This window comes from Berghia stephanieae, chromosome 9 (assembly GCF_034508935.2).
Source record: "Berghia stephanieae isolate SIO BIC M18660-M18661 chromosome 9, UCSD_Bste_1.3, whole genome shotgun sequence".
Lineage (NCBI taxonomy): Eukaryota > Metazoa > Mollusca > Gastropoda > Nudibranchia > Aeolidiidae > Berghia > Berghia stephanieae.
The window spans coordinates 23,141,175-23,168,003 of record NC_088368.1 but is presented as its reverse complement, the minus strand read 5'-3'; the positions used below and the strand labels follow the sequence as shown (position 1 = coordinate 23,168,003).

Genomic DNA, 26,829 nt, shown 5'->3' with positions numbered 1-26,829 from the left:
CATTAAAACAAATATTTAAAAAAAAAAACAACATAAAAAAGCAAACCCCAAACAAAACATCCGTTTTTGTTATTAATTTTATTATCTAATGTTCTCTGAATAAATAGAAGGAACGAAATTGGCATCACGCAGCTCTTTGTTATACTTTTTAACCAGCCATTTCTCAGTTTAGTTCTCACTAAATTGTATCAATCAGTAATCAGACTAACCGTTCAAGGTTACACATAGTTTTGTGTGTTGATACGTTATATCTGGGTGGCGGATTGCATCTATAGATAGAATGCGCTTGGCCAAGGAGTTCACAACATTGCCATCCGGAAGTATAACGGACCAACACACAAACTCTGTGTAACCATGAACTTTTATAGTCTGGTTAATACAGTATAGTGAGAACAACTCACAAACGCGGATGGCAAAAACAATAACAAAGGCCTGAGTGACGTCATCTGCATACTATCTATAGTTCAACCAATGGGACCACTTCTTTCCATGAGCACTACTAACTCACTAGGCGCTGCAAAAACCAAATAATGACGTCAAAATGCCAGTCTTTTTGGGTTTCAGTGTCAGGCTATAACTTAAGGATGGCGACGGTTTCAGTGTCAGGCTATAGATAGTTCGAAGATGACGTCAACAAGGCCTTTGTTATTGTTTTTGCCATCCGCGTTTGTGAGTTGTCTCACTAAACTGCATTAACCAGACTTTAAAAGTTCATGGTTACACAGAGTTTGTGTGTTGGTCCGTTATACTTCCGGATCGCAATGTTATGAGCTTCTTAGCCAAGCGCATACTATCTATAACTTAACAATGGCTACACACATACACACACACATACAAACACACAACCAATAACATCCGTTCTTATTATTGAGATATTGTGAACTATCACTGAATGAATATGATGTTATCGTTTCTATCCCCAGAGCCGTGGGCAACATGTTCTCCACGTTGTTTTGGCCTATCATCCCCTTCATCCTTCAACTCATCGTATTCGGTTACTGGCTTATCGCTGCTCTGTATCCTTTCCACGAATCTCATGAAATAGATAGTATGCAGATGACGTCACTCAGGCCTTTGTTATTGTTTTTGCCATCCGCGTTTGTGAGTTGTTCTCACTAAACTGTATTAACCAGACTATAGATAGTATGCAGATGACGTCACGCAGGCCTTTGTTATTGTTTTTGCCATCCGCGTTTGTGAGTTGTTCTCACTAAACTGTATTAACCAGACTATAAAAGTTCATGGTTACACAGAGCTTGTGTGTTGGTCCGTTATACTTCCGGACGGCAATGTTGTGAACTCCTTGGCCAAGCGCATTCTATCTATAGATAGTATGCAGATGACGTCACTCAGGCCTTTGTTATTGTTTTTGCCATCCGCGTTTGTGAGTTGTTCTCACTAAACTGTATTAACCAGACTATAAAAGTTCATGGTTACACAGAGTTTATGTCTTTATATTATGCGCTTGGTTAAGAAGGTCACGACATTGCCATCCGGAAGTATAACGGACCAACACACAAAACTCTGTGTAACCATAAACTTATATAGTATTGATAAAACAGTTAAGTGAGAATTACTCATAATCGTGGATGGGAAAAAACAATAGCATAGATACGAGTGGCGTCAACTTCATTCTATCTATATTAAATGTGATCCATCCTCTCAAACGCATTTTTATTATTATAACAAGGTGTATCAGTTGGTAAGTATTAATAATAATAATAATAATAATAATAATAATAATAATAATAATAATAATAATAATAATAATAATAGTTAAAATAATAGTAATGATGATGATGATGATGATGATGATGATGATGATGATGATGATGATGATGATAATAATAATAATAATATGGTTAATAATAATAATAATAATAATAATAATAATAATAATAATAATAATAATAATAATAATAATAATAATAATAATAATAATAATAATAATAATAATGATAATAATAATAATGAAGAAGAAGAAGAAGAAGAAGAAGAAGAAGAAGAAGGAGAAGGAGAAGGAGAAGGAGAAGGAGGAGGAGGAGGAGGAGGAGAAGGAGGAGAAGGAGGAGAAGAATCCTATGTACCGCCCTATTCGATATACAACTAGATCTAGGCGCCTTATCAATATTACAGGTGGATACTATAAAAAAGTACTACATTTTGGTGTTCATACAATGAAACATATTCTATATAGAGAAACATATTTTAGTCTATCAAATATTTTCTAATAAAATAGGCCTTAATGTTACTTTTAATGGTAGATTCTCCAAGAAATAGAGAGTTCCCATCAAAGAGAGAGAGAGAGAGAGAGCGAGAGAGAGAGAGAGAGAGAGAGATAGATAGATAGATAGATAGATAGATAGATAGATAGATAGATAGATAGATAGATAGAGAGAGAGAGAGAGAGACAGAGAGAGAGAGAGAGAGAGAGAGAGAGAGAGAGAGAGAGAGAGAGGGGGGGGGTGCAAGATGAGAAAAAAACCTTTCTTAAAGGCTCCATACACGCCCGGATATGATCCTGGTCCAGACCCCGATCAGGCAAACCGGGGTGAAAACGCAATGTGTGTGGCCAAATACCTGGCCGATAAACCTAGGTACGGTCCATCGCTCGCAAAGCCCGCTTTGCTTAATATTTTTCGAGGCGATCGGCGATCGGGGGCGTGGCAGTATAAAAAATTGGACAATTTTTTTCGGATTTTCGTTGTTTTGACGTCAGATTCGTGATCAGCGTCGAATTTACAATAGGTTTGATACCAAGAACTATGTTTTTACTCCAAAAATTGATGAAATTAGAAATAAAATTTAATTAATATTGAGGTTATGTGGCCGACAGAACCGTGCTTCTCCCTGTTTTGTGGTATGACTCTCACTTCCAGATCGGAAGGTTCAGGTTTCGAGACCCGCTCTGCGTTGCGCAGAGTTGAGTCTTTGGAAAATGCTCTTTACTCACATTTTCTCACCGTACTCAGGTGTAAAATGAGTAAATGGCCGTTCGTTGAATTTGTTAGGAAAAAATGTCACATCGCCTGACAGGCGTCATGTCTCGTCTTTCAAGTTTAATATTGCTGTTGCCTTGGGACCCCTTGTAAAGCGCTTTGAGCCCGTGGATATTGCGCCAAATAAATGCTGTGTTATTATTTTTTTTAAATAATATTTTTATAAATGTTGCGCCAGGAAGAGGTAGATGGCAAAAGTTTCGTTCTTGATCATCGTAAAATTTATAAAGGATTTCATACAAAATAAAAAATAGTTTTCATAATTTTCAATGTAATGATATAATAATATGCCAGTTTTTTTTTTTTTTTTTTTGTTTTTTTTTTTCCTCCTCACCCGTTGACGCGACATGACGGTCGACCTTGACACAGACATTTGGAATTGGCAGATGCCAAAAAGCCTTGACTATGTGATGACAGGGGTGGGCATTGTAACCCTGAATTATACTCTACAAACAACCCCCCCCCCCCCAAAAAAAAAAAAAAAGAGCTGTGTGCGTGTGTGTGGTGGCGGTGGTGGTTGGGGGGGGGGGGGGTGCGAATGCGAGTAGTCCCGAGGAATACCCGTTTCACCTACCACGGGAACACTGTCGATTTGTTTTATAAATAATAATAATAATAATAATAATAATAATAATAATAATAATAATAATAATAATAATAATAATAATAATAATGACGATAAATAACAAATCTTTATTGTCCACAAAATGGAAAAATTTCCGTGGTCTACGTTGCTTTTAAACTTAAATCGGATTGCAAATGTATGGATGTTATGCGTATTGGAAAAATACTCACGACATCTCCATCGGGGTATAACATATTAACACACAAAACTGCAAACGCGAACGTTCATTGTCTGATTGATATAACTTAGTGATAAGTTAATTATAAAATGCTGTCTAAAAGCAATAACAACGGGTTGACTAACGTCCAATTCATTCCTTCTATTGATGCTCTGTGTTAAATTAAAATACTCACAAAGTCCGCCAGCCAGAAATATCACTCCAGCCCAAAGATCTACATGGAATCTTGAACGTTATAGTCTGATATATTTTAATGAGAACTAATCATAAAAATGGGTGTCTAAAAACAATAACAATGAGATGAGTGACGTCAATTTGGTTCCTTCTATAAATATCCAAGAACTTTACTCACTCCATCCGCTCTCTCCTCCTTCAATACATATGAATCTATTCTCTCATCACTTTTTTGTGCGGCTATGCATGTGATCTTGTGAAATGACACTCGCCTTTGGATCGGACGGTACTGGATTCGAGTCCCGCTCTGAGTGGCGCATAATTGAGTCCTTGGAAAAGGCTCTTTACTCGCATTCTCTCACCTTGTTCACTGTTAAAATGAGTACCTCGCTGTTTACAGCGTCGTCTCTGTCGGGAAACAATTGCAATATCGCTTAACAGTCATGTCTCGTCTAACATGTTTTTATGTTGGCCAAAGACCCTTATAAAGTGATTTGAGCACCTTTATTGAATATAGCGGTATATATAGCGCAAGTAAATTTTTCTCTCTTTCTCTCTCTCTCTCTCTCTCTCTCTCTCTCTCTCTCTCTCTCTCTCTTATAGCTATTGCTACATATGATGGGAATATCTTGGACGGTTATTGATGCTATGAGTTTAGGTAAAATGCTCACAACATCCACCAGTCGGAAATAACGTACCGTCACACAAAACTACAAGTAACCTTGAACGTTAAAAGTCTGATTGATATAATTTAGTGAGAACTAATTACCAAAATGACTGCCTTAATACAATAACAAAGAGTGGAATAATGTCAATTTCGTTCCTTCAACAGTCTAATTGATATAATTTAGTGAGAAGTAATCACTATTGTGCGCAAGACGAAAGATAGAATAACACAGTAACTGGGATCGTAGCCTCACTATTAATTAAAATTTATTTCTAATTTCACCAATTTTTGGAGTAAACACACAGTTCTTAGTATCAAACCTATTGTAAATTTGACGCTGATCACGAATCCGACGTGAAAACAGCGAAAATCCGAAAAAAATTGTCCACTTTTTTATACTGCCACGCCCCCGATCGCCGATCGCCTAAAAAAAATATCTCCCCGTATGTGGGCAAAAATCATCTGCGATAAACGCAGGGATCGGGTCACAGCGATAGGTCATCCGTCCCGCTACCAGCGGATGTCGGCGTCTATGTGGGGCTTAAGAAACAATTCGTTTTTAAGTAAAACGACCAATAACATGGAATTATCCTTTTTGTTACGTAAAATAAACTACACTATTGTTTTCAATTACAGATACAAGCATAACAAAGTCCCATACTTATGAAAATAAACGTTGACACTAAGCTGCTAGACGGTGATAATGATGATGATGGTGATGATGATGATGATGATGATGATGATGATGATGATGATGATGATGATGATGATGATGATGATGAAACAGTCATAAAGACACACCTACCAACGTCAGAATCTCTCTTTCTCTCTCTCTCTCTCTCTCTCTCTCTCTCTCTCTCTCTCTCTTTCTTTCTCTCTCTCTCTGTCGCCACCTACCTACCTACCTACCTACCTACCTATCTATCTATCTATCTATCTATCTATCTATCTATCTATCTTTTTGCGATCATGTGGTCTCGTGGTATGATACTCACTTTCGGATCGGAAGGTCCTGAGTTCGGGCCTCACTCGGCGCATAGCTGAGTCCTTGGAAAAGGCACTTTACTCACATTCTATCACCGTTCTCAGGTGTAAAATGTGTACCTGGCCGTTAACAGCGTTGTCTCTGTCGGAAAAAAATGTATTAACGCCTAACAGGCGTCATGACTCGTTCTACATGTTAAATGTTGCTGTTGGTTAGGGACCCCTTGTAAAGTGCTTTGAGCACATTAAGTGGATATTGCGCTATATAAAAGCTCAAGCTCTTCTCTCTATCTATCTATCTTTTTTTCTCTATCTGTCTATCTATCGCTTCCTCTCTCTCTATCTATTTCTCTCTCTCTCTCTCTCTCTCTCTCTCTCTCTCTCTCTCCCTTTCTCTATCTATCTATCTATCTATCTATCTATCTATCTATCTATCTATCTATCTATCTATCTATCTATCTCTTTCTCTTCCTTTCTCCTTTTCTCCCTGCGTCCCCGACCTGACATCTATCACACGAATAGAAACATTTCAAACAATTCAACATGTACCAATAAAAACTATCCATATACTCCATGAATATATTCAATCTCATTTGTTGACAAGTCCTTCACTGCTCGACAATCAGTTACGTAGCCTCGATGGGCGATAAGGATTACTACAGCAACTCAACCAATACTTCTGATAATGGAGTCGACTACTACCTGAAGAGAGTACCCTGTGACCCAGATGTAAGTACCAAGTATAAACTGCTGTTTTATTTCATTTTATGTCTTAATTGCTTTGCAGTGGTTGCAACAGTTGTAGCTCATTTTAGCCGACGGCATGGTTGTTAAATTTAGTTAAAAGAAAAATAAATATCGAAGACGAGACTTGTAACCACACAGAAGGAGTTGCAATCATGACCATGAACAGTACTCAAGCACTCATTGAATGGGAAATATTTCATCTAGGATCTTGTCAGCTAGGTTGAACTCCAAAGGGAGAAAAGTCACTATTTTCCAAGTCTATACACCCACCACCAATTCAGACATAGAATTTAAACACGAGTTTTATGACATGCTTCAGGCCACATTTGATTAAGCTCCTGACAAAGACATCAAAGTTTTGATGGGTGACGTTATTGCAAAAATTGGGCCAGAGGAAAGGACTTAATTATGGACACATAAGCAGTGGGTATTATGAATTAAAATGGTGAACTTTTCGTCGAGTTCCACGCATTTGATGACTTGGTGATTGGCGGCAGTGTCTTTCCCCATGAAAATATCCACAAATCAACAAAGACATTAGCTGCTGGACAAATTGAACACCAAATTGACTACCTCACAATATCAAGAAGGCGGAGATGCAGATTTATAGACACCCGTGCGTACTAAACGTGAGCTGACGTAGCCTCAAACCATCATCTACTTTTAGAAATTTTGAAGCTCAATCTTAGGGCATACAGAGAAATTGCGAGCGACTTCACCACCAATGTAATATCCAAAAACTTAAAGAACAATACAACAATAACACATAAAGCACCTGCTTACGAAATAAATTCGAGCTTTTAGAAAATCTTGTCGAGGAAAAAAGCCTTGAAGAACACTGGACCTGTTTGAAGAACACCTGGTATGAAGCATGCCTAGGAACTCTTATCAAGAAATGACACGGTTTGGCTTTCAAATGAAACCTGGGATCTTTTTGATGAAAGGAAAACGATTAAACTGGAAATAAACCATTGTCAGAATAACGAAGAAAAATAAGATTTGAAAAATGAATCAACATTCTTAACAAAAAGTCAGGAGAAGTGCAAGAAAGGACAAAAGGATATACTTCAATGGCTTAGCTGAGAGAAGCAATTGGCAAAAGAGACTTAAAACATTTTATAATACATACCACCAACGCTCTTTCAGGTAATAAAAACGCCACAAGCCGGGACTGTAAAGGATGGAAACGGACAACCTCTGACAACAGAAATAGCACAGAGAAATCGATGGATGGAACATTTCGAAGAACTAAATCGGGCTCCACTTGACACACCCCTAGAAATAGAACCAGCCAAAACAAGTTTAGATGTAAATACAGCACCCCCATCTAGAATAGAAATTTACAAAGCATTAAAGGGAATAAAAAAGGAAAAAACTCCAAGATTAGATGGATGGCGTCAGAGGCCCTCAAAACGAATTTAGACGCCACAGTGGCCATGTTGCACCATCTATTTTTGAAAATATGGAGTCAAAACCAAATACCTTTAGATTGGAAGAAAGGATATATGTTTTCAAGTTCTCAGAAAAGGGAGAGATATGGGATTGTAAGAACTGGCGAGTCATTTTACTCCTTTGAATTCCTAGTAAAGTCTTCACTCGAGAGATATTGGAGAGGCTGCAAACTACACTTGATGGGAATTTTCACCATGAGCAAGCTCGATTCAGAAAAGACGAATCCTGTACGCTCCGGATTATAAAAGAACAGTCTCTTGAGTGGTAATCACCACTTAATATGAATTTATTGACTTTGAAAAGGCATTCGATAGTATTGATTGGGAGGTTATTTGGAAAATATTACATCGTTATGGCATGTCAGAAACGTGTATAAATCTTAAATTCTAAAGAGATAGATAGTTATTGATCGAGTAGACAAACCACAAAAATCTACCGTTTTGGTGATACTGACCTACGTGCACATATTATTTGCAGGTCAGATAACCGGACACAAGTGTGACCTTTTTTTATTATTGTTGTAATGGTAATATTTTGCATTGGTTTGAGAGTATTTCCATTACAACAATGAGCCCATGATAGTTTGAGTTATTAGACCTGCAAATAAGTACACGTTGATATATAACCAATCATATTTTACGTCCTTCATAAGACATTTGGATGAGAAGTTATAAAAGTTAACGTAAGGTTGAAGATTTGGGATTTATTTATTGGGTTTCTAGTCCTACTTTCAATTAGAGCGATTTATATTATTTTTCTATATGTCACAGTATTTGGTCACATTGCAAAATGTGCTCAAAATGATCTACGTAATAAAAACGTGTTCACAGTTTTCAAAGTACCCACAATCACAATAGGTTCGTTTTGACCAATTATTTACACATGTCAGAAACAAAGCAGTGCCTTTACATTTATTAAGAGATATCCAATTGATGGACACCACCATATCTTGTGATCGATGACTCGGTTGGATGAAAGCCTGAATATAGATCGCTCCCATTAGCCGCCTTAACCCTCTCTCCTTACCAACTATAGGAAAATCGTCACATTCGTTACGATACAACCAACATTTTTCTTATTAAAATTTTTCTTGTACATCATAACATTTAAAGAAAATGAACAGTATGTTGTAGATCATGCTGTGCTAAAGATATTATGTATCGCAAGAACTTACTGCTATTGTGTTTGAGTTGTAAAAAATCTATTTTTGTGTTAGTTGGGTGTGAAGTTTTGGGGAAAATCCTAAAAATGGCTGGTAAGGAGAGAGTTAAGTGGCCATGGGTACACGTTTGAATGCATGTTTACATTCTCCGTTGAAAAGTTATTGTTCACATTATATGTATGATACATTCTGTATTGCAATGAATGCTAACTAACCCGGTGTTCTGTCTTTGTGAAAGGTAAATTTACTCACATTATCCCACTTGATTCAGGTGTAAATAATCGTTATTGAAAAGTGTTAAAGCAAAAAAAAAAAAAAAGAAATTGTCATCCAATAGGGAATTTACACGGTATAAAATTTGTTTCCATATTATAGCCTGCTTGGGAATTAACTAGTTACTCTTGTACTCTGGAAAAAAAACATGTATTTTAAAATTTGGCCAAAAAAACAACTCGTCCTTCAAATATCGATTGATTTAAATGACCCTCACCTTGGCAAAAAAACCTCTCAAACCTGGGTCTTCGTGAAGTTCCAAGTTTGAGAGTTTTTTGCCAAGATGAGATAATTGAAGGACGATTTTTCTAGCCAAATTTTTAAATACATGTTTTGCCAGAGAACGTCATTTAACTGGTTAAAGAATCGTTTCCGAAGAACATTCAGTATGGTGAAACTGTAAAAAATATGCTATATTATTGATGTGTATTAATGTATCCATAACTTCAACAACTAACAAAAATCTCTTATTTTAAACCCATTCTTCTTCCATGCTGCAGGGCGTAAGTACCTTGGAACGATAGCTTAAGAATAGTTTGTTGTTCTTGTTTTTTTTTTTTAATATTAAATACCTAGGCAAAATAAGAAAAAGTATTATTTGATGATGCTGTCCTGGCAAAAACAGACGGAAAAATACCGGAAAAGTTCATCATCCCCCTTCCACACAGAAAGAAGGAGATGTATATATATATATATATATATATATATATATATATATATATATATATATATAGAGAGAGAGAGAGAGAGAGAGAGAGAGAGAGAGATAGATAGATAGATAGATAGAAGAGAGAGAAGATAAATAGATAGAGAGTAGATATAAGAAGATAGAAATAGATAGATAGAAGATAGATAGATAGATAGATAGATAGATAGATAGATAGAAGAGAGAAGAGAGAGAGAGAGAGAGAGAGAGAGAGAGAGAGAAGAGAGAAAAGAGAAGAGAAGCTGCCTTGATATTTATTAATTAATTAATTTTTTGGGGGCGGGGGGGGGGGGGGGGGTTGGAGATAACAAAGAATATATGTATAAAAAGCATCTCAAGACTTTGTTTTTTTTTCCGAATTAACGTGTTGACCCACCCTGTAAAGCGGTCCGAGGATTTCCTCATGATATGGTGGAGCGCTCAACAATAAATGTCATGCGTTACTGTTATAACCTTATTGTCCTCTGTTTTATCTGGTAGAGTATTATTATACATAAATTTTAAGGTTTCTGTTTTAAAATAGTTTGCAACGCTGCCAGTGCTTCAATTGTATAATCTCATATTAAAACCTTAGCCAAATAGCCATTTGCCGCTAGCAAGTATTTTCCTGATGTTGAAGAATAAAATTATATTGTAAACATTCATCTTTTATCATACACAATATATCAGTGTCTTTTAGAAAATAAAATTGCACTACTACCGACGTGCACTTATTTTCAGGTCTCATAACCCAATTCCTTATGGGCTCATTGTTGTAATGTAAATCTAAAAAAAAAAGGCGCACAATATTGTCCATTACAACAATGTTAAACTAGGCCCATAATTGTGTCCGGATGTCAAACCTGCATATATTATATGTACACGTCGACCACGACCTAATTCGATTAAATCATCTCACATGTACACAAACCTTGGCCAGTTTCCTCAAGCTAGTTTTCCCCGACATTGAAGATGATGGTTTGTGGAAACTTTTATTTGGTGCAGTATCATACACGACATCTCAGCGTTTTGTAGAAAATATAATTGCATCGCTACTCAAATCTTTTTTGAAAAATTCGAATCAACTCACTCAACCCTAACATCGACTCTATCCGTAGTTTACCCTAGTTACTTTTACCCCATGCCTATTAGTATCAAAGCTAATGGGTTTTTTTTTTTTAGTTTTTGCATGTTAATGGTAGTTGAATAAAACTATCTATTTACACGTTCATTTTTAATACATTTTTAAAATTTTGGAAAGTAGCAAAAATGTCTAGGATTGAATGAGTTAAATAATCTCCCATGTATCAAACCTTAGCTAAATCGCCAGATGCCGCTTGCTCGCTCTCTCTGACATTGAAGATCATGTTATTATGTAAACATTGATCTGTGCTTGAGTGATAAAACAAATAATTTTGTGTTTGTTGGGTATGAAGTTTTGGGGAAAATCTTGAAAATGGCTGCTAAGGAGAGAGTTAAGGAGCAGGCACCGGCGTAAGAAAAAGATCTGAAAACGTGTGCATGAAACAGTGCCAGACAAAGCGAGAATGGAAAATTACAAGAAAAATATAACAAAACATCATAAGGTAATCCGGAGGTCTGAGGTTCGATCCCCAGTCGAGGAAAACTGGTTTTTGGGAATGGAGTTTTTTTCCTTGTATTTTCCTTTTCCCCTTTGTCTGTTTGTGTTTCATAAACACTTTATGTTAGATATTTATCTTTCCATATTATACGCAGTTTCTCAGCTTTTAAACAAAATTGCACCCCTACCTATTCTTTGATTAAATAATCTCTCATGTATCAAACATTTGCTAAATCGCCAGCTTCCTAGTTTTATCTGACATTGAAGATGTTTTTTTTTTTTGGTGTTTTTTTGGCTTTGTGTTTTTTTCCTTGGGCAATATTATTAGCCCCCAATTTGCTCGGACAACATGGGTGATTCCTGTTGACATTAGACATCCCGTTTGATGGATTATCTACATCCCTTCGTGGAATGCCTTGGCCACGGTATAAAAATTCCCTTTTTTTCATCCCGAAGGGGAAATTTGTCTTAAGGGTCTATTCCAAGGGAAGACTGGAATAACACAGGCGTCAGCGGCAGAACAGCGCCGCAAAGTGAGCTAGGGCGAGGTGACTTGTTCAGGGCCACACAACGCAGCGGTGGGTGATTGAACTCGGAACCTTTAGGGTAGGAAGCAAAGACCGTACCACTGAGCCACGCTGCCCCCTAATTTTGCTGCCCCCTATCTTATGATGCCGTGGCGGAAGGACGTAACATTTTTTAAAAATTTGGGAGAGAGGGGAGTATTAATGATCTCTTCTTTTTTAATTGCCTGATGCAGCTTCATAAACATCTCAGCAGTTTTTTTAGAAAATGAATTTGCACCACTACCTATTCTTCAAGTATATAATAATAATAATAATAATAATAATATAATAATAATAATTAATAATAATAATAATAATAAAAATAATATAATAATAATAATAATAATAATAATAATAATAATAATAATAATAATAATAATAATAATAAAAATAATAATAATAATAATAATAATAATAGTAATAATAATAATAATAATAATAATAATAATAATAATAATAATAATAATAATAATAATAATAATAATGCTGAAAACTTATATAGCGCTATAACTCCGAGACACCAGACTCTAAGCGCTTAATCTCACCAGTATCGGAACCCAAGCTAAATCTCCAGTTGAGGCTCGCTAGTTTTCAAATATATTTCTGTTACCCACCGTCTCAAAGCAGTATAACGTCCGGGTGAATTAGACGCAGGAAATTTAATTCTATTTATAGCCAATATTGGAGTTCCGATAGATCAGTTGGTAGGGCACTCGCTTCACACGCAAAATGACCGAGGTTGACCCCAGGTGCAGTCGAGATTTTTTTTTGGACACCCCTCCCCACTCCCCATGACCCAGCAGTGATTGGGTAACTGGGTCTGTTGGATCTGGGTGACGGAAAGTACTCAGCGATAGACTAACGTCCTATCCAAAGGAGAGCAAGCAATTGCTATTGTCCGCTACAAAAAAGCCGGGATAAACTTCGGCTCCATGGGCCTAGTGGCTCTGAAGGAGTTTTTTTTATACAGCCAAGATTATGTGACATCGGGGAAATTTCTATCCGTTGTGGTGGTGAATAGATAAAAATTCTTAAATCATATTTCTTATCATTTCAATCATAAATCTATTATAAGAGTCCTATTCATCCCGACATAAATATTACCGTGTTTTGGCACAAATATTACTCTGCCGTTTATCTATCTGGTTTTTAATATAATGTATGTAGTGTTTTTATTGTTTTTGTTGTTGGCTGAAGAAGGGTTTTGAGCCCGAAACGTTCCTTTGTTTGGGGCATTTTTTATTTTTTTTTTTTGAAGCTGTTATATTCATTTTCGTTTATTATGTTTTTAAATACATGCTTCTAGCAGCTTAGTATCACTTTGAATGTTGTTTTTTTTTGTTGGCTGAAGAAGGGTTTTGAGCCCGAACCGTTCCATTTTTTTAAAAGCTGTTATATTCATTTTCGTTTATTCTATTTTTTACAGGCATGCATTTAGCAGCTTAGTATCACTTGGAATCGTTTTCTATGCAACCTTATGTTATATTTTCCCAGTTGTTTGATTATGTGGATTATCATATATATGGGTCATCATCACAGAATTAACTTGCCATACAAAATTAATCGCTGCTTCATTATGCTATCGATTTCTTTCTTACTCTTATAGATATCTAAAGAAAAATCCAGATAAAATAAACTCGCTTAAGATAAAATCTATTTTTAAAAAAAATAAACGTTTCATTTCGTCCAGTTTCCCCCCTTAATAATCAATCAGAGGTCTCGGTCTTGTTAAAAGAAACTTTTCTCTGCCACATTGGCCTTATTTCACCACCTTTATCCACCAATCTCCCTCCCTCCCTCCCTCTCTCTCTCTCTCTCTCTCTCTCTCTCTCTCTCTCTCTCTCTCTTTCGCTCTCCCCCCCCCCCCCCTTTCCCAAAACATAAACATGCATCTCTGTTAAAGAGTCACGCACTCTATTTTTCATGAGCAGGGGAGATTATTTGACTTTTATTTAGAATTGACATATTATTAATCCCTTGAAAATGGATAAGATAAACTTTGCTGAAAATAACCATGTTTTTTTTCCTGGTCCCAAGGATTTTGTCTTAAGCAGACTTTACTGTATATTTATATGATCTTTCCCCCCTATTTTTCGGGTATTTAGACATCTCTATTTAATGTTCTCCATATTTTCAAGAAATCCTGCTTGCTTCGTTTATTAACCAAATATTGACCCATTACTTTAAGGTGCATTTTATCTCATGCTTTTTTTCTGCTTGGGTGTTATGATCATCATAATAACCACTACCACTACCACCATCATCCTCATTATAATTATTATCATCGTCATCATCATCACCATCACCATCATCATCATCATCATCATCATCATCATCATCATCATCATCACCATCCTCTTCCTCCCCTCATCCTTCTCCTCCTCCCCCTCCTCCTCTTCCTCCTCCCCCTCCCTCCTCCTACTTCTCTTCCTCCGCCTCATCATCATCATCATCATCATCATCATCATCATCATCATCATCATCATCATCACCTTCGTCATCATTATCATCAGCATCATCATAGTAATATAAAATCATACTTCCATATTTTCAGAGCTCAACAATAGGGAAAGCCTGCGACTTTGTCAAGTACGGAGGGGATGAGTAAGTTACTACTATTAATACTTAAAAATCAATATTTTAGTAATCCCTTCCCCTCCCTTCTTCCAAAATATGTCCTTCCGAGAGTCATCGTTAGATGTCATCGCCTAAACACTCCATGAAGGAATATAGTGCTTAGGCCACTGGAACCCCCCCCCCCCCCCCCTCCCCCCCCCTTTGGGAGTTTATGCCACTATGTTTTTCAAATAATAGAACTTATTGGCCATACAAATTCCACTGTTACCATAAAAATAAGTGTCATTTAAGAGAGTTATGGCCCTTTGAAAAAAGTGAGTTGTGTCCCCTTGCAAAAAAGAGACAACATTTCTTTCAAAGGCTCTGGAGACTACAATATTAATTCAAATATATATATATATAGCGAGACAATCCATAAACAGACGTTTGAATATCAGCAGGAAGGTTTAAAAAAATAGTCATTATGACAATGGGATCTAATTTATGTTATTTCTAAATTTACTTTTAAAAGATCTATCCCACAATAGGTGCATTATTCCTATGCAAGTATTTGTGTCAGTGCATGACATAATCAGTTGAAAGGTGAATATTTTGGATTTGCATATTTTTGTATTTTCTGAAAGCATATATATATACTCACCAGAGCATTTTGATCTTTATTTGAAGTAAATCAGGTGATTTTTCATGAAGTTATGGTCAGATGTATGGGAAAGGTATTCAGCAACTGTTATCAAATTTCATACTTTTTCAACTTGACTAGCTGTAAAGATATTTAGAAGTGAAATTAAGCTTTGATATTTCCCGAAGATGTACAAAAAGGGTTAATTTAATCATTTATTTGTTGCTTTGGTTACTCAACTTCTTGGTTGTTTTTAAATCCATCCTTAACCAGGTACATCATCCCTATGCAAGTGTTTATGTTGTTTATGTTGCTATGGTTACTCAACTTCATCGTGGCCTTGGGTCAAATGACGCTAGCTGGAGCCTTTGCCTCTTACTACTGGGCCTGGGAGAAACCCAAAGATATCCCAGCATTCCCTCTCACCGCCTCTGTGTATCGGTCGTTAAGGTAATTGGAAATTATAAGTGATTAAAAACGGCTAAAACTATTCATTGAGTAAATGCATTTATTGTTGCCCAATTCAGTCCCTTGATTGGTGACAAAAGAATTATTGCAAGGACGGAAAAACACAAGCGTTATGAATTATGCTCACGATTTGTAGCGATGTTTTGGTTATCATTATTATTATTATTATTATTATTATTATTATTATTATTATTATTATTATTATTATTATTATTATTATTATTATTATTATTATTATAAATAATAATTAATGCTGAAACTTATATAGCCTATAATCCAACACCAACTCTAAGCGCTTATTATTATTATTATTATTATTATTATTATTATTATTATTATTATTATTATTATTATTATTATTTATTATTATTATTATTATTACTACTACTATCTATACTACTACTACTACTATATATTATTACTACTATATATTATTATATATATATTATTATTATTATATATATATATATTATTATTATTATATTATTATTATTATTATATATATTATACTATATATTATTACTTCCATTAATATCACTACTAATAACTACTACTACTACTACTACTACTACTACTACTACTACTACTACTACTACTACAACTACTACTACTACCACCACTGTTACTACTACAACTACTACTTCTACTATTACTACTACAACAACAACTACTACTACTACTACTACTACTACTACTACTACAACTACTACACTTACTACAACTACTACTACTACTACAACTACTACTACTACTACTACTACTACTACTACTACTACTACTATTACTACTACCATTACTACTTCTACCACAAAAAAATGCGAGATTAGCATATATATTTATATTGTTTCCAATCTAGGTACCACACGGGTTCCCTGGCCTTTGGTTCATTCATCATAGCCGTGGTTCAGATGATACGAATCTTCCTTGAATACCTGGAATACAAACTCAAGGGTTCTGAGAATAGGGTCGCTAAATTTATAATCAAGTAAGTAATGTGTTTTGATGCCATGCATTTATGTAAAATAATCACCATCGCGTCACGCCAATTCACGGTTTATGATCATGGTAGTGTGGCATATTGATATCATGCCTTTAAGTAAATTACTCACCATTTTTGCCCGCCAGATCAGTCTTACAAACACGAACAAAACTATGCGTACGTTTACTGATGATATTCATTTATGTAATTTATTGAGCAGTTCTATCCACGAAATCTGTAATAATAATAACTCTTTATTGTCCTAAAAAATGTGGCAATTTGTCATTTGGTTACACATTTTTAACAATACAATATTGACATAGACACACTCACAAAGATGCACACTAGTAACGTCGAAGTCATCGAAAAAAGGCATGTTAAGCGGTGTGCTACCGTAAAAGTTTATAGATAGAACGAAGTTGACGTCATTCGGGTCTTTGTTTTGGTTTTTTGCCATCTATGTCTATGAGTAATTCTCACTAAATTGTATTATCCAGACTATAAACGTTCAAGGTAACACATAGTTTTGTCTGTTGGTCCGTTATACTACCGGATGACAAGGTTGTGAGTTTCTTAGCCAAGCGCATACTATCTATAGTCTGACTGAGAGAATTTTGTGAGAATTGCATCACCCAATTGGCAGTTCCAAAAAGACAAGAAAATTTACACAGAGCTGAATGAAGTCACATTTCGAGATCGTATTTACCGATAAAATGGATCAAGTAGTTTTCTTCTATTTGATTGGATTAAAAGTGATATTATATTAATATTTTTTACTGTTTTTTGCCATAAGCTGAAGAAGATTTTTGAGCCCGAAACATTTGTTTTGTTTTTGTTGGGTTTTTTTTTTTTTGTCCCGAGCTGTTATATTTATTTTTGTGCATTACCTTTATTCAATGTTAAAATGTGAATTTCAAAACCTGCTGTCACATTGAAATAGAAGAAGAAAAAAAAGGTAACGAGCTTATATATAGCGCAATATCCATTAAACGTGCTCAAAGCGTTTTACAAAGGATCCCTGCCAACAGCAACACGTAACAGGTAGGACGAGACATGACGCCTGTTAGGGGATATTACAAATGTTTTTTTTTTGCCAACAGAGACATCGCTGTTAACGTTCAGGTGCTCATTTTACACATGAGTACAGTGAGGGAATGTGAGTAAAAAGCCTTTTTCAAGGACTCAATTATGCGCCACTCAAAGTAAGGTTCGAACCCAGGACCTTACGATCAGAAGGCGAGTGTGATATCACAGGACTACATCACCGCACAAATTATAGAAAAAGAGTCAACACTCTCAATTAATCTGTTCAACTCCATCATATCAAAACGGCGGAGCGTTAAAAGTTTCAGAACTAACAAGGTGTGCGACTATGTGGTCTAGTGGTATGACAATCGCTTTCGGATCGGAAGGTCCTGGGTTCGAGCCTCGCTCGGCGCATAGTTGAGTCCTTGGAGAAGGCTCTTTACTCACATTCTCTCACCGTACTCAGGTGTAAAATGAGTACCTGGCCGTTAACAGCGTTGTCTCTGTCCCAAAAATTTGTAATATCGCCTGACAGGCTTCATGTCTCGTCCTACATGTTATGTGTTGCTGTTGGCCAGGGACCCCTTGTAAAGCGCTTTGAGCACGTTTAGTGGATATTGCGCTATATAAAAGCTCAAGTTGTTCTATGAGGAAAATGATACAACTACTCGTATATGTAGTAGTCTATTGTGAACTCGATATGTTTTTAGTAATAAGTAATGCTTGACAAATGGCGGGCAAAGAGCCTGATGATTTTATTCCCCATGGACAAGACACGCACACAGTGCCCGTGGTAACACAGTAAAAGCAGGCCGCTGCTCAAGGGACATAACTCAATAACATGGTAGATAAGATCAATGCGATAATTAGACAGGGTTGTTTCCCGTGCATATAGATCGACTGCACTATTTAGGTTTCCGAATGGGTGACAAAAAATTGCGATTTTCTCTCAGTGATAAGAAAATAAAAACCGGCTTCGCGGCCGTTGAAAGTTGACTTCTCATATCATACAAAATCCAATTTATTATTTTAATTATATTATCATTAAACTTTTGACTTTGTGTTTATTCACAGGTGTCTGCAATGTTGCTTTTGGTGTCTGGAGAAGTTTTTGAAGTTTTTGAACAAAAATGCTTATATCATGGTAAGATTTGATTCGTTTTTGTTTTTTTTGTGATTTTTGTTTTGTTTTGGTACTTAATAAGAAATACAACAGGCCACACCAAACGTCCGTTTTCGTAATGCTCTAAATGTTATAAAAACGTCAAAAACTGCCTTTATGAATTAACAAAATCAATGCACACAAAGACACAAACACACATATGTACTACACACAATCACACACACACACACACACACACATACATACACACACTTTAGATAGTATGCGCTTGGCTAAGAAGCTCACAACATTGCCATCCGGAAGTATAACGGACCAACACAAAAAAACTATGTGTAACCATGAACATTTATAGTCTGATTAATACAGTTTAGTGAGAAGAACTCATAAACGCGGATGGCAAAAAAACTATAACAAAGACTCGAGTGACGTCAACTTCGATCTATCTATACAATCAAACAAGAACATGAAATTGGATTCAATAGTCTGTTGTCACGTCGCCCAGCAACGGCGGCCATCGTGGTTCTAAACAAACAAAATCGGTACTTTTTATTCTTCATGCTGGCTAGAACTTTTCATATGTCTTGTGATAAGAATGTGTAAAAGTCAAAACATGATCAGATTTATGTTTTCTTCCCTCTGGATACGATTTTATGGTCGTCGGAGAAATATTTCATAAGGGGGTCCGCTATTGTTCCGATAGTTTTGAGCCAGTTAACTAAGTTACTATGCGTCATTACGAGGGAAGTGACGTTACGACTGTTGAAGAGTATTACAATGAACAACTATGTGTCACTCGAATATTGTTTTTGTTTTGTTTTTTTCATCTTTTAAATTTAGACTGCGATTTATGGCAAGAATTTCTGCATGGCGGCTAAAGATGCTTTCTTCCTTCTCATGAGAAACATAGTCAGGTAAATACAGATAACTGATCAATGCTAACCTAACCTTTATGTTACAATAATAATAATAATAATAATAATAATAATAATAATAATAATAGATCTTTATTGTCCATAAACATGGCAATTTGTCATTTAGTTACACTTGTTATAACGCCATATGATAACTATAACATTGAACAGACATTTCACTCCCACTTATTCTCTCTCTCTCTCTCTCTCTCTCTCTCTCTCTCTCTCTCTCTCTCTCTTCCTCTCTCTCTTTCACTCGTGCGATATACACAACATAAACATATTCATTTCACTTTCAATTCGTTACATTTTCGGCAATTCAACACCAAAATCATCATCATTATCAATTGGTCACTTAATCTAACATTAAATAAATTAATCAGTCAATCAGTCAACGCATCTATCCTTGGCTTTGCTGTAATATGAAATATTCAACACCTTTATTGCTGATGGAAACAACGTTGATTTATACTTGTCAGTTCCACATTTAATCTGACAAAACCCTCTCCCAGATGGTAAAATACCAAATCCATGGCACAAAATATGTTTTCCATTGTTGGCAATTGAGAACGCTTTCCTTTCCATTGCTTTTCCATGAATTCTTTCCACTCCATCAAGACTTTTACCAATGTGCACTTATTTTCAGGTCTGATAACCTAATGCATCATAGGCTTATTGTTATAATGGGAATCTCAACAAAAGGACGCAAAATATTGTCCATTACAAAAATGTTAAAGTAGATCGATAAGTGGGTTCGGATGTCAGACCTGCATATATGTACACGTAGACTGCTACCAATATTGAGTGAATGATACCTTTTGATACCTTACAATTATATTATTATTATTATTATTTTTATTATTATTATTATTATTATTATTATTATTATTATTATTATTATATTATTATTATTATTATTATTATTATTATTATTATTATATTATTATTATTATTATTATATATTATTATTATTTTATATTATTATTATTATTATTATTATTATTATTATTATTATTATTATTTATTATTATATTATTATTATTATTATTAATTATTATTATTATTATTATTATTATTATTATTTATTATTATTATTATTATTATTATTATTATTATTATTATTTATTATTATTATTATTATTATTATTATTATTATTATTATTATTATTATTATTATTATTATTGTCATTATTATTATAAATACTATTATTACTATTATCATCATCATCATCATCATCATGATCATCATCAACATCACCTTCATCATTATCATCATAAATATTATTATTGATACTAAATACTAAACCATTTTTTTTACTCTGCTCAGGGTAGTAGTGTTGGATAAAGTCACCGATTTTCTGATATTCTTGAGCAAAGCCCTCATCACAGCTGCTGTGTGTAAGTACGGGTAGTGTGTCCGCCTTCACGACTTGAAGATTGCAAGTTCAAGTCCTCATAATACGCGACTCTCTGGTTCAAAACTGTACCATTTTGGGACGGATCTTCTTCTTCTTCTTCTTCTTCTTCTTCTTCTTCTTCTTCTTCTTCTTCTTCTTCTTCTTCTTCTTCTTCTTCTTCTTCTTCTTCTTCTTCTTCTTCTTCATTTCTTCTTCTTCTTCTTCTTTCTTCTTCTTCTTCTTCTTCTTCTTCTTCTTCTTCTTCTTTCTTCTTCTTCTTCTTCTTCTTCTTCTTCTTCTTCTTCTTCTTCTTCTTCTTCTTCTTCTTCTTCTTCTTCTTCTTCTTCTTCTTCTCTTCTTTCTTTCTTCTTCTTCTCTTCTTCTTCTTCTTCTTTCTTCTTCTTCTTCTTCTTCTTCTTCTTCTTCTTCTTTCTTCTTCTTCTCTTCTTCTTCTTCTTCTTTCTTCTTCTTCTTCTTCTTCTTCTTCTTCTTCTTCTTCTTCTCTTCTTCTTCTTCTTCTTCTTCTTCTTCTTCTTCTTCTTCTTCTTCTTCTTCTTCTTCTTCTTCTTCTTCTTCATTTTCTTCTTCTTCTTCTTCTTCTTCTTCTTCTTCTTCTTCTTCTTCTTCTTCTTCCTAGTTGTGTAGAAACCTCAAATTTTAGGACGGAACCACATTATATTTGAGAGTGATGAACGTTTGTTCTTACGTTAATCAACACCGGGAAGTAAAATCGGACCCCTAGTAAACATGAATGTAGAAATGAAATGATTAGAAATACGAACTTTGAGGTTTTTTGCGATTTTCGATTTGGTTTATATTCTCCACAATAACGATTCGAAATTAACCCAAGTTTCATATTTGTGGCTGTAAATTCAAATTTTTTGCACCTTGTTCACCCCGACACAATGCCGTTTTGAGACAATGGGATATTGACCAACTTTTTCAAAAGGCTGCCTCTATTCTCACCCCCCCCCCCCCCCCCCGGCCGATTAGATTACCGAAAAAAACGTCGCCGGCTTTTTGCGATTTGCATTTGAATGATTTTATTTTTTTTAATTGTGCAACTTGTGACAAGAAACTTAACAAATTACTGCATTACAACCTTTGGATTAAACACAAAACAATTGTGGACTACTATTATGAAGACTAGCATCGGGGGGTGAGAATAGTCACTTCGTTTTCAAAAAGATATCACATCGTGTTGATTGTCTGGTCGTAAATACAAAATCTGGGTTAAATTTATTGACTACCTCTTGCTCATTGAAAGAAAAAAGGTGTTGATTTAATTTTCAAAACGTTTATTTAATGTTTTTAAATTTTGAAAAATTGAGAGAAAAGCATATTAATCGACGTGGACTTATTTGCAGGTCTGATAATCAAATTCATTATCATGGTCTCATTGTTGTGTTGAAATACTCTTAAACCGGCTCAAAATATTGTGCATTATAACAAATTAAAAAGGCCCATAATTACGTCCGGTTATCAGACCTGTAAAAATGCGATCGTTGATTTTAATACAAAGCGGTTATTGCACATTTTATCATAATTCATAATTGCTTGTGTTACAGGTCCGTAAAATAAAATTTTGTTATCATTTTCACCGGTCTGTGAGTACAAACGTTGAAGGGCCACTGATCCAGAATATTTTTATTTTATTTTTCCATACAGGGTAATGTAAATGTTGCTGTTAACGCCACTACCACATTATCTCATTTGTCTGTAGTGTTTCATTCATCCTGTTTTGTTGGTTGTTGTGTTGTTGCCCATTTTATCTGTTTTCGTATATTAAATTGAAGCTTACATTCAATTTCACATTGTTATTTTATTTTTCCATACAGGTGTGATGTCTTTCTTCTGGTTCAAGGGCTCCATTAACTATTTTGATGGTTACGTGGTGAGGCCAGAATTGAATTATTATCTCACTCCAGTTATAGTAAGTATGAATTTGAGCCAAAAAAAATATCAAAATTAACATTTATTTACAGTCTCTGCATTGGTCTGATCCCCCCCCCCCCCCCCCCCTCCCGTTAGATAGGCTCCAAAACCCCGAAACCCGAACCTGATCCATACATAGCCTTAGCGGGCGCATTTGGTCGCATTCAGGAGCACGATGTTGGACTTTAGCGGGCACAATCAGCCGCATTGAGATGCTATGGGTTGTGCGGCGATGTGGTCTTGTGGTATGACACTCACTTTCAGATCGAAAGGTCCTGGGTTCTAGCCTGGCTCGGCGCATAGTTGAGTCCTTAGAAAAGACTCTTTAATTACATTCTCTCACCTTACTCAGGTGAAAAATGAGTACGTAGCCGTCAACAGCGTTGTCTCTGTCGGAAAAAAATGTAATATCGCCCAACAGTCGTCATGTCTCGTTCTACATGTTACGTGTTTCTGTTGGTCAGGTACCCTTTGTAAAGCGCTTTTAGCACATTTTAGTGGATATTGCTCTATTTAAAAGCTCAATTTTATTTTTAAAAGTATGAATTTGAGCCAAAAAACATCAATAACCCTATCATAACTCACGATTTTAGTACATAGACTAAGTGTGTACAATCCTCCGTATGCTGCTGTGTCGATACTTTTTTTCCACCTAATATTATGATAGTTAGTGAGACGTGTTGCTTACAACAAGACAATACATGAAATCAGCGCCTGCATTTCAATCCTTTATTTTAATCCATCCTCAGATTTTGACCCTATGCACCTACCTCATCACCTGCGCATTCTTCAGCGTATACTCCATGGCCGTGGATACCATGTTCCTCTGCTTCTGTAAGTCTGCTTTTGAAATTGATAGGAAACAATAATAACGTGACGTCAAAATACTGGTTCCAATCTCATTGGAAGTGTTAAACTAATCCTCAGGAGGATTGGATACATATATTGCGCAACTGTTCTTGTGATTTCAAAGTGATGGCCTCTTTTCTTCTAGATTTAAAAACGCTGCTCGTCAATAAAGACCACCCATCCTCGCTCTCTTTTTTTTACGCACTGTAATCATGATGATGATGATGTTGTTGTTGATGCCGGGTTTTTTTTTTTTTGTTTTTTTTATACGCTAGTACTATGTTACTAGTGTGCATCGTGTGTGAGTGTGTCTATGTCAATATTGTATTGTTATAAATGTGTAACCAAATGACAAATTGCCACGTTTTTTTGGAGACATTAAAGATATATTATTATTATTATCATGAGAATCTGCCTATAGATTGCTTGTCTAAGAAGCTCACAACATTGCCATCCGGAAGTATAACAGACCAACACACAAAACAATGTTGTGAATCCATGAATTTTCATAGTCTGGATAATCCAGTTTAGTGAGAATTACTCATAAACGTGGATGGCAAAAAAAAAAACAAAAAAAAAACAATAACAAAGACCCGAGTGACGTCAATTTCATTCTATCTATACATCCTGCTACTAAACCAGTTATGCCTTCTTATCATGCAATACGTAACCCATTCATTGTTAGTCCTCCTGAAGACTAGTTACACACTTCCAATTCGTTTAGAACCGGAGGAGAGGGTAGTCCTCCTGAAGACTAGTTAGACACTTCCAAATATTTAGAACAAGAGGAGAGGGTAGTCCTCTTGAAGACTAGTTACACACTTCCAAATGTTTAGAACAAGAGGAGAGGGTAGTCCTCCTGAAGACTAGTTACACACTTCCAATTCGTTTAGAACCGGAGGAGATGGAGGGTCGACGTCACAACTGCTTCCCATTAAAACTAACTATATCAGTCTGTTATATTGTCGTAATGATATACTCTTATGTATATAGAACATTGAATGTAGATTGAAAATGATCAGAGCTGGGAAATTTATATGTTCTGAAATTTAAGACACAAAAGCTACTCTCCTCATTTTTTATCATTTGTTGCATATTATTCATTTGTTTTAATGTTTACCTTAATTCCTTATTCTTAATTATGATTTTATTATTATTCATTGATTATAGATCATTTATTAATGTATATATTTATTCATTCTAGCTATTTTTGCTAGATTCATAAGTTATTCTTATTAATTATCTGTTTCTCCATCAATTGATTGGTTAATTAATTGATTGATTTTTAAAATAACTTTGCTCAACATTCTATTATTTATTTTTGCTAGATTCATTTATTATTGTTATCCATTATCTGTTTATATTATATATATATATATATATATATATATATATATATTATATATATATATATATTATTGTGTGTGTGTGTGTGTGTGTGTGTATTTATATGTATATATAATTTATATATAATGTATATAATTTTATTTTCTATATTTTATTTATTAATTTATTCGTTTGTTTGTTTCTTTATTTTTTACATTTATTCATTTATCAATTCATTTTCATTGTCATTGATTTCATTCATTTCGTGGCATTTTGTTCTGTTTCTCGACTGTAGTGGAAGACATTGAAATGAACGACGGGACAGCGGAAAAGCCGTACTTTATGAGCAAAGGTCTGATGAAAATCATAGGGGCTAAGAACAAGTTCGAGGACCCGAAAAAGGGAGGCAAAAAGGCGGCAAATGGCAACAAGAAGGGAGCTAATAATAAAGTGGACCAGTCCCCGACGGCTGAAGGGGACAAGGGGAGATCACTCCCAACACCTCCATCCAAGAAAAAAGGAAAGTGGGGTTAGTTAGTGCGAGTACTTTAGTTTGTGTATTTATAACCCACCATCTCAAACGGCTTACTCGGTGGGGTACCTAGCCTTCCCTATTGGACAGGGAGGCACATACTGTGTCTTCTATCCCCTTATAGCTTTTCAACATGATGTCTTTGTCTTAGGGTGAGATTACTTGATTTTGTCCTGGCCCTGGTCGGATACCCCAGCTGGGAGGGAAACAGTCAAATGGAAAGATAGGGTTTTGGGAGATGATATTTCTTTCTTGTAAATCATCTCTCTGTAATGCGTTGTATTATTTTTTGTTTACATATGATTTGTAGACATTTGACTGTGTTCCTCTTAGTGGGGAGCTGTGCTTGTGTCAGGATGAGAATTCGGTGATCTCGTGCTATGAAATTGATAGTGTGCTCTTGGGATCTTCATCTGTTCCCTATTTGAACTAATCCCCTCTGTCCTCCTTTCTCTTGGGCATTATTTGTCATTCTGGAACTTTGTACTGTCCCAATTTCTTCCTTTTTACTGGCGCTGATATGACCTTAATGTGTTGCAAGCGCCGTAAAATTCATAAAAACAAAAACAAACAAAACGTATGTAGGAATGGCCTTCATGACCGAAATATATATATATATATATATATATATATATATATATATATATATATATATATATATATATATATATATATATATATATATATATATATATAGGGATTTTAAACAGTAAACATAAATGAACAGAGAGGCCAATATTTTTTAGTTTTGTCACTTTAGGAATCAAATTCAATTTTCAGCAACACCGACATAACACCATGATGAGGCGGTAGATAACGTGATTTGTGACTTGCCGTCTCAAAAATGTATTAATGACATTTTAGTTTTTGTCAGTTTTGAATATTATATTCATTCTCCCCAATAGAACACACACACACACAAACATACACATACACACACACACACCTACACAAACATATTATATATATATATATATATATATATATATATAT

General features: G+C 35.1%; 1 protein-coding gene across 5 annotated transcripts in view; it reads left to right on the top strand.

Moving 5' to 3' along the window:
* LOC144979885 (choline transporter-like protein 2) overlaps positions 1-26,412 on the top strand; it is a 72,107-nt gene extending 45,695 nt beyond the window's left edge. For all 5 annotated transcript variants that reach the window (XM_078927129.1, XM_078927126.1, XM_078927127.1 and 2 more), the window contains 11 exons: positions 924-1,016; positions 6,254-6,356; positions 14,649-14,698; positions 15,564-15,740; positions 16,615-16,743; positions 18,838-18,907; positions 19,724-19,797; positions 21,125-21,195; positions 23,033-23,127; positions 23,879-23,963; positions 25,600-26,412. In XM_078927129.1, coding sequence (XP_078783255.1) covers positions 924-1,016; positions 6,254-6,356; positions 14,649-14,698; positions 15,564-15,740; positions 16,615-16,743; positions 18,838-18,907; positions 19,724-19,797; positions 21,125-21,195; positions 23,033-23,127; positions 23,879-23,963; positions 25,600-25,838 — 1,186 coding nt within the window. In that variant the 3' untranslated portion in view covers positions 25,839-26,412. The remainder of the gene's footprint in view (positions 1-923; positions 1,017-6,253; positions 6,357-14,648; positions 14,699-15,563; positions 15,741-16,614; positions 16,744-18,837; positions 18,908-19,723; positions 19,798-21,124; positions 21,196-23,032; positions 23,128-23,878; positions 23,964-25,599) is intronic.
* Positions 26,413-26,829: the final 417 nt, after the last annotated feature.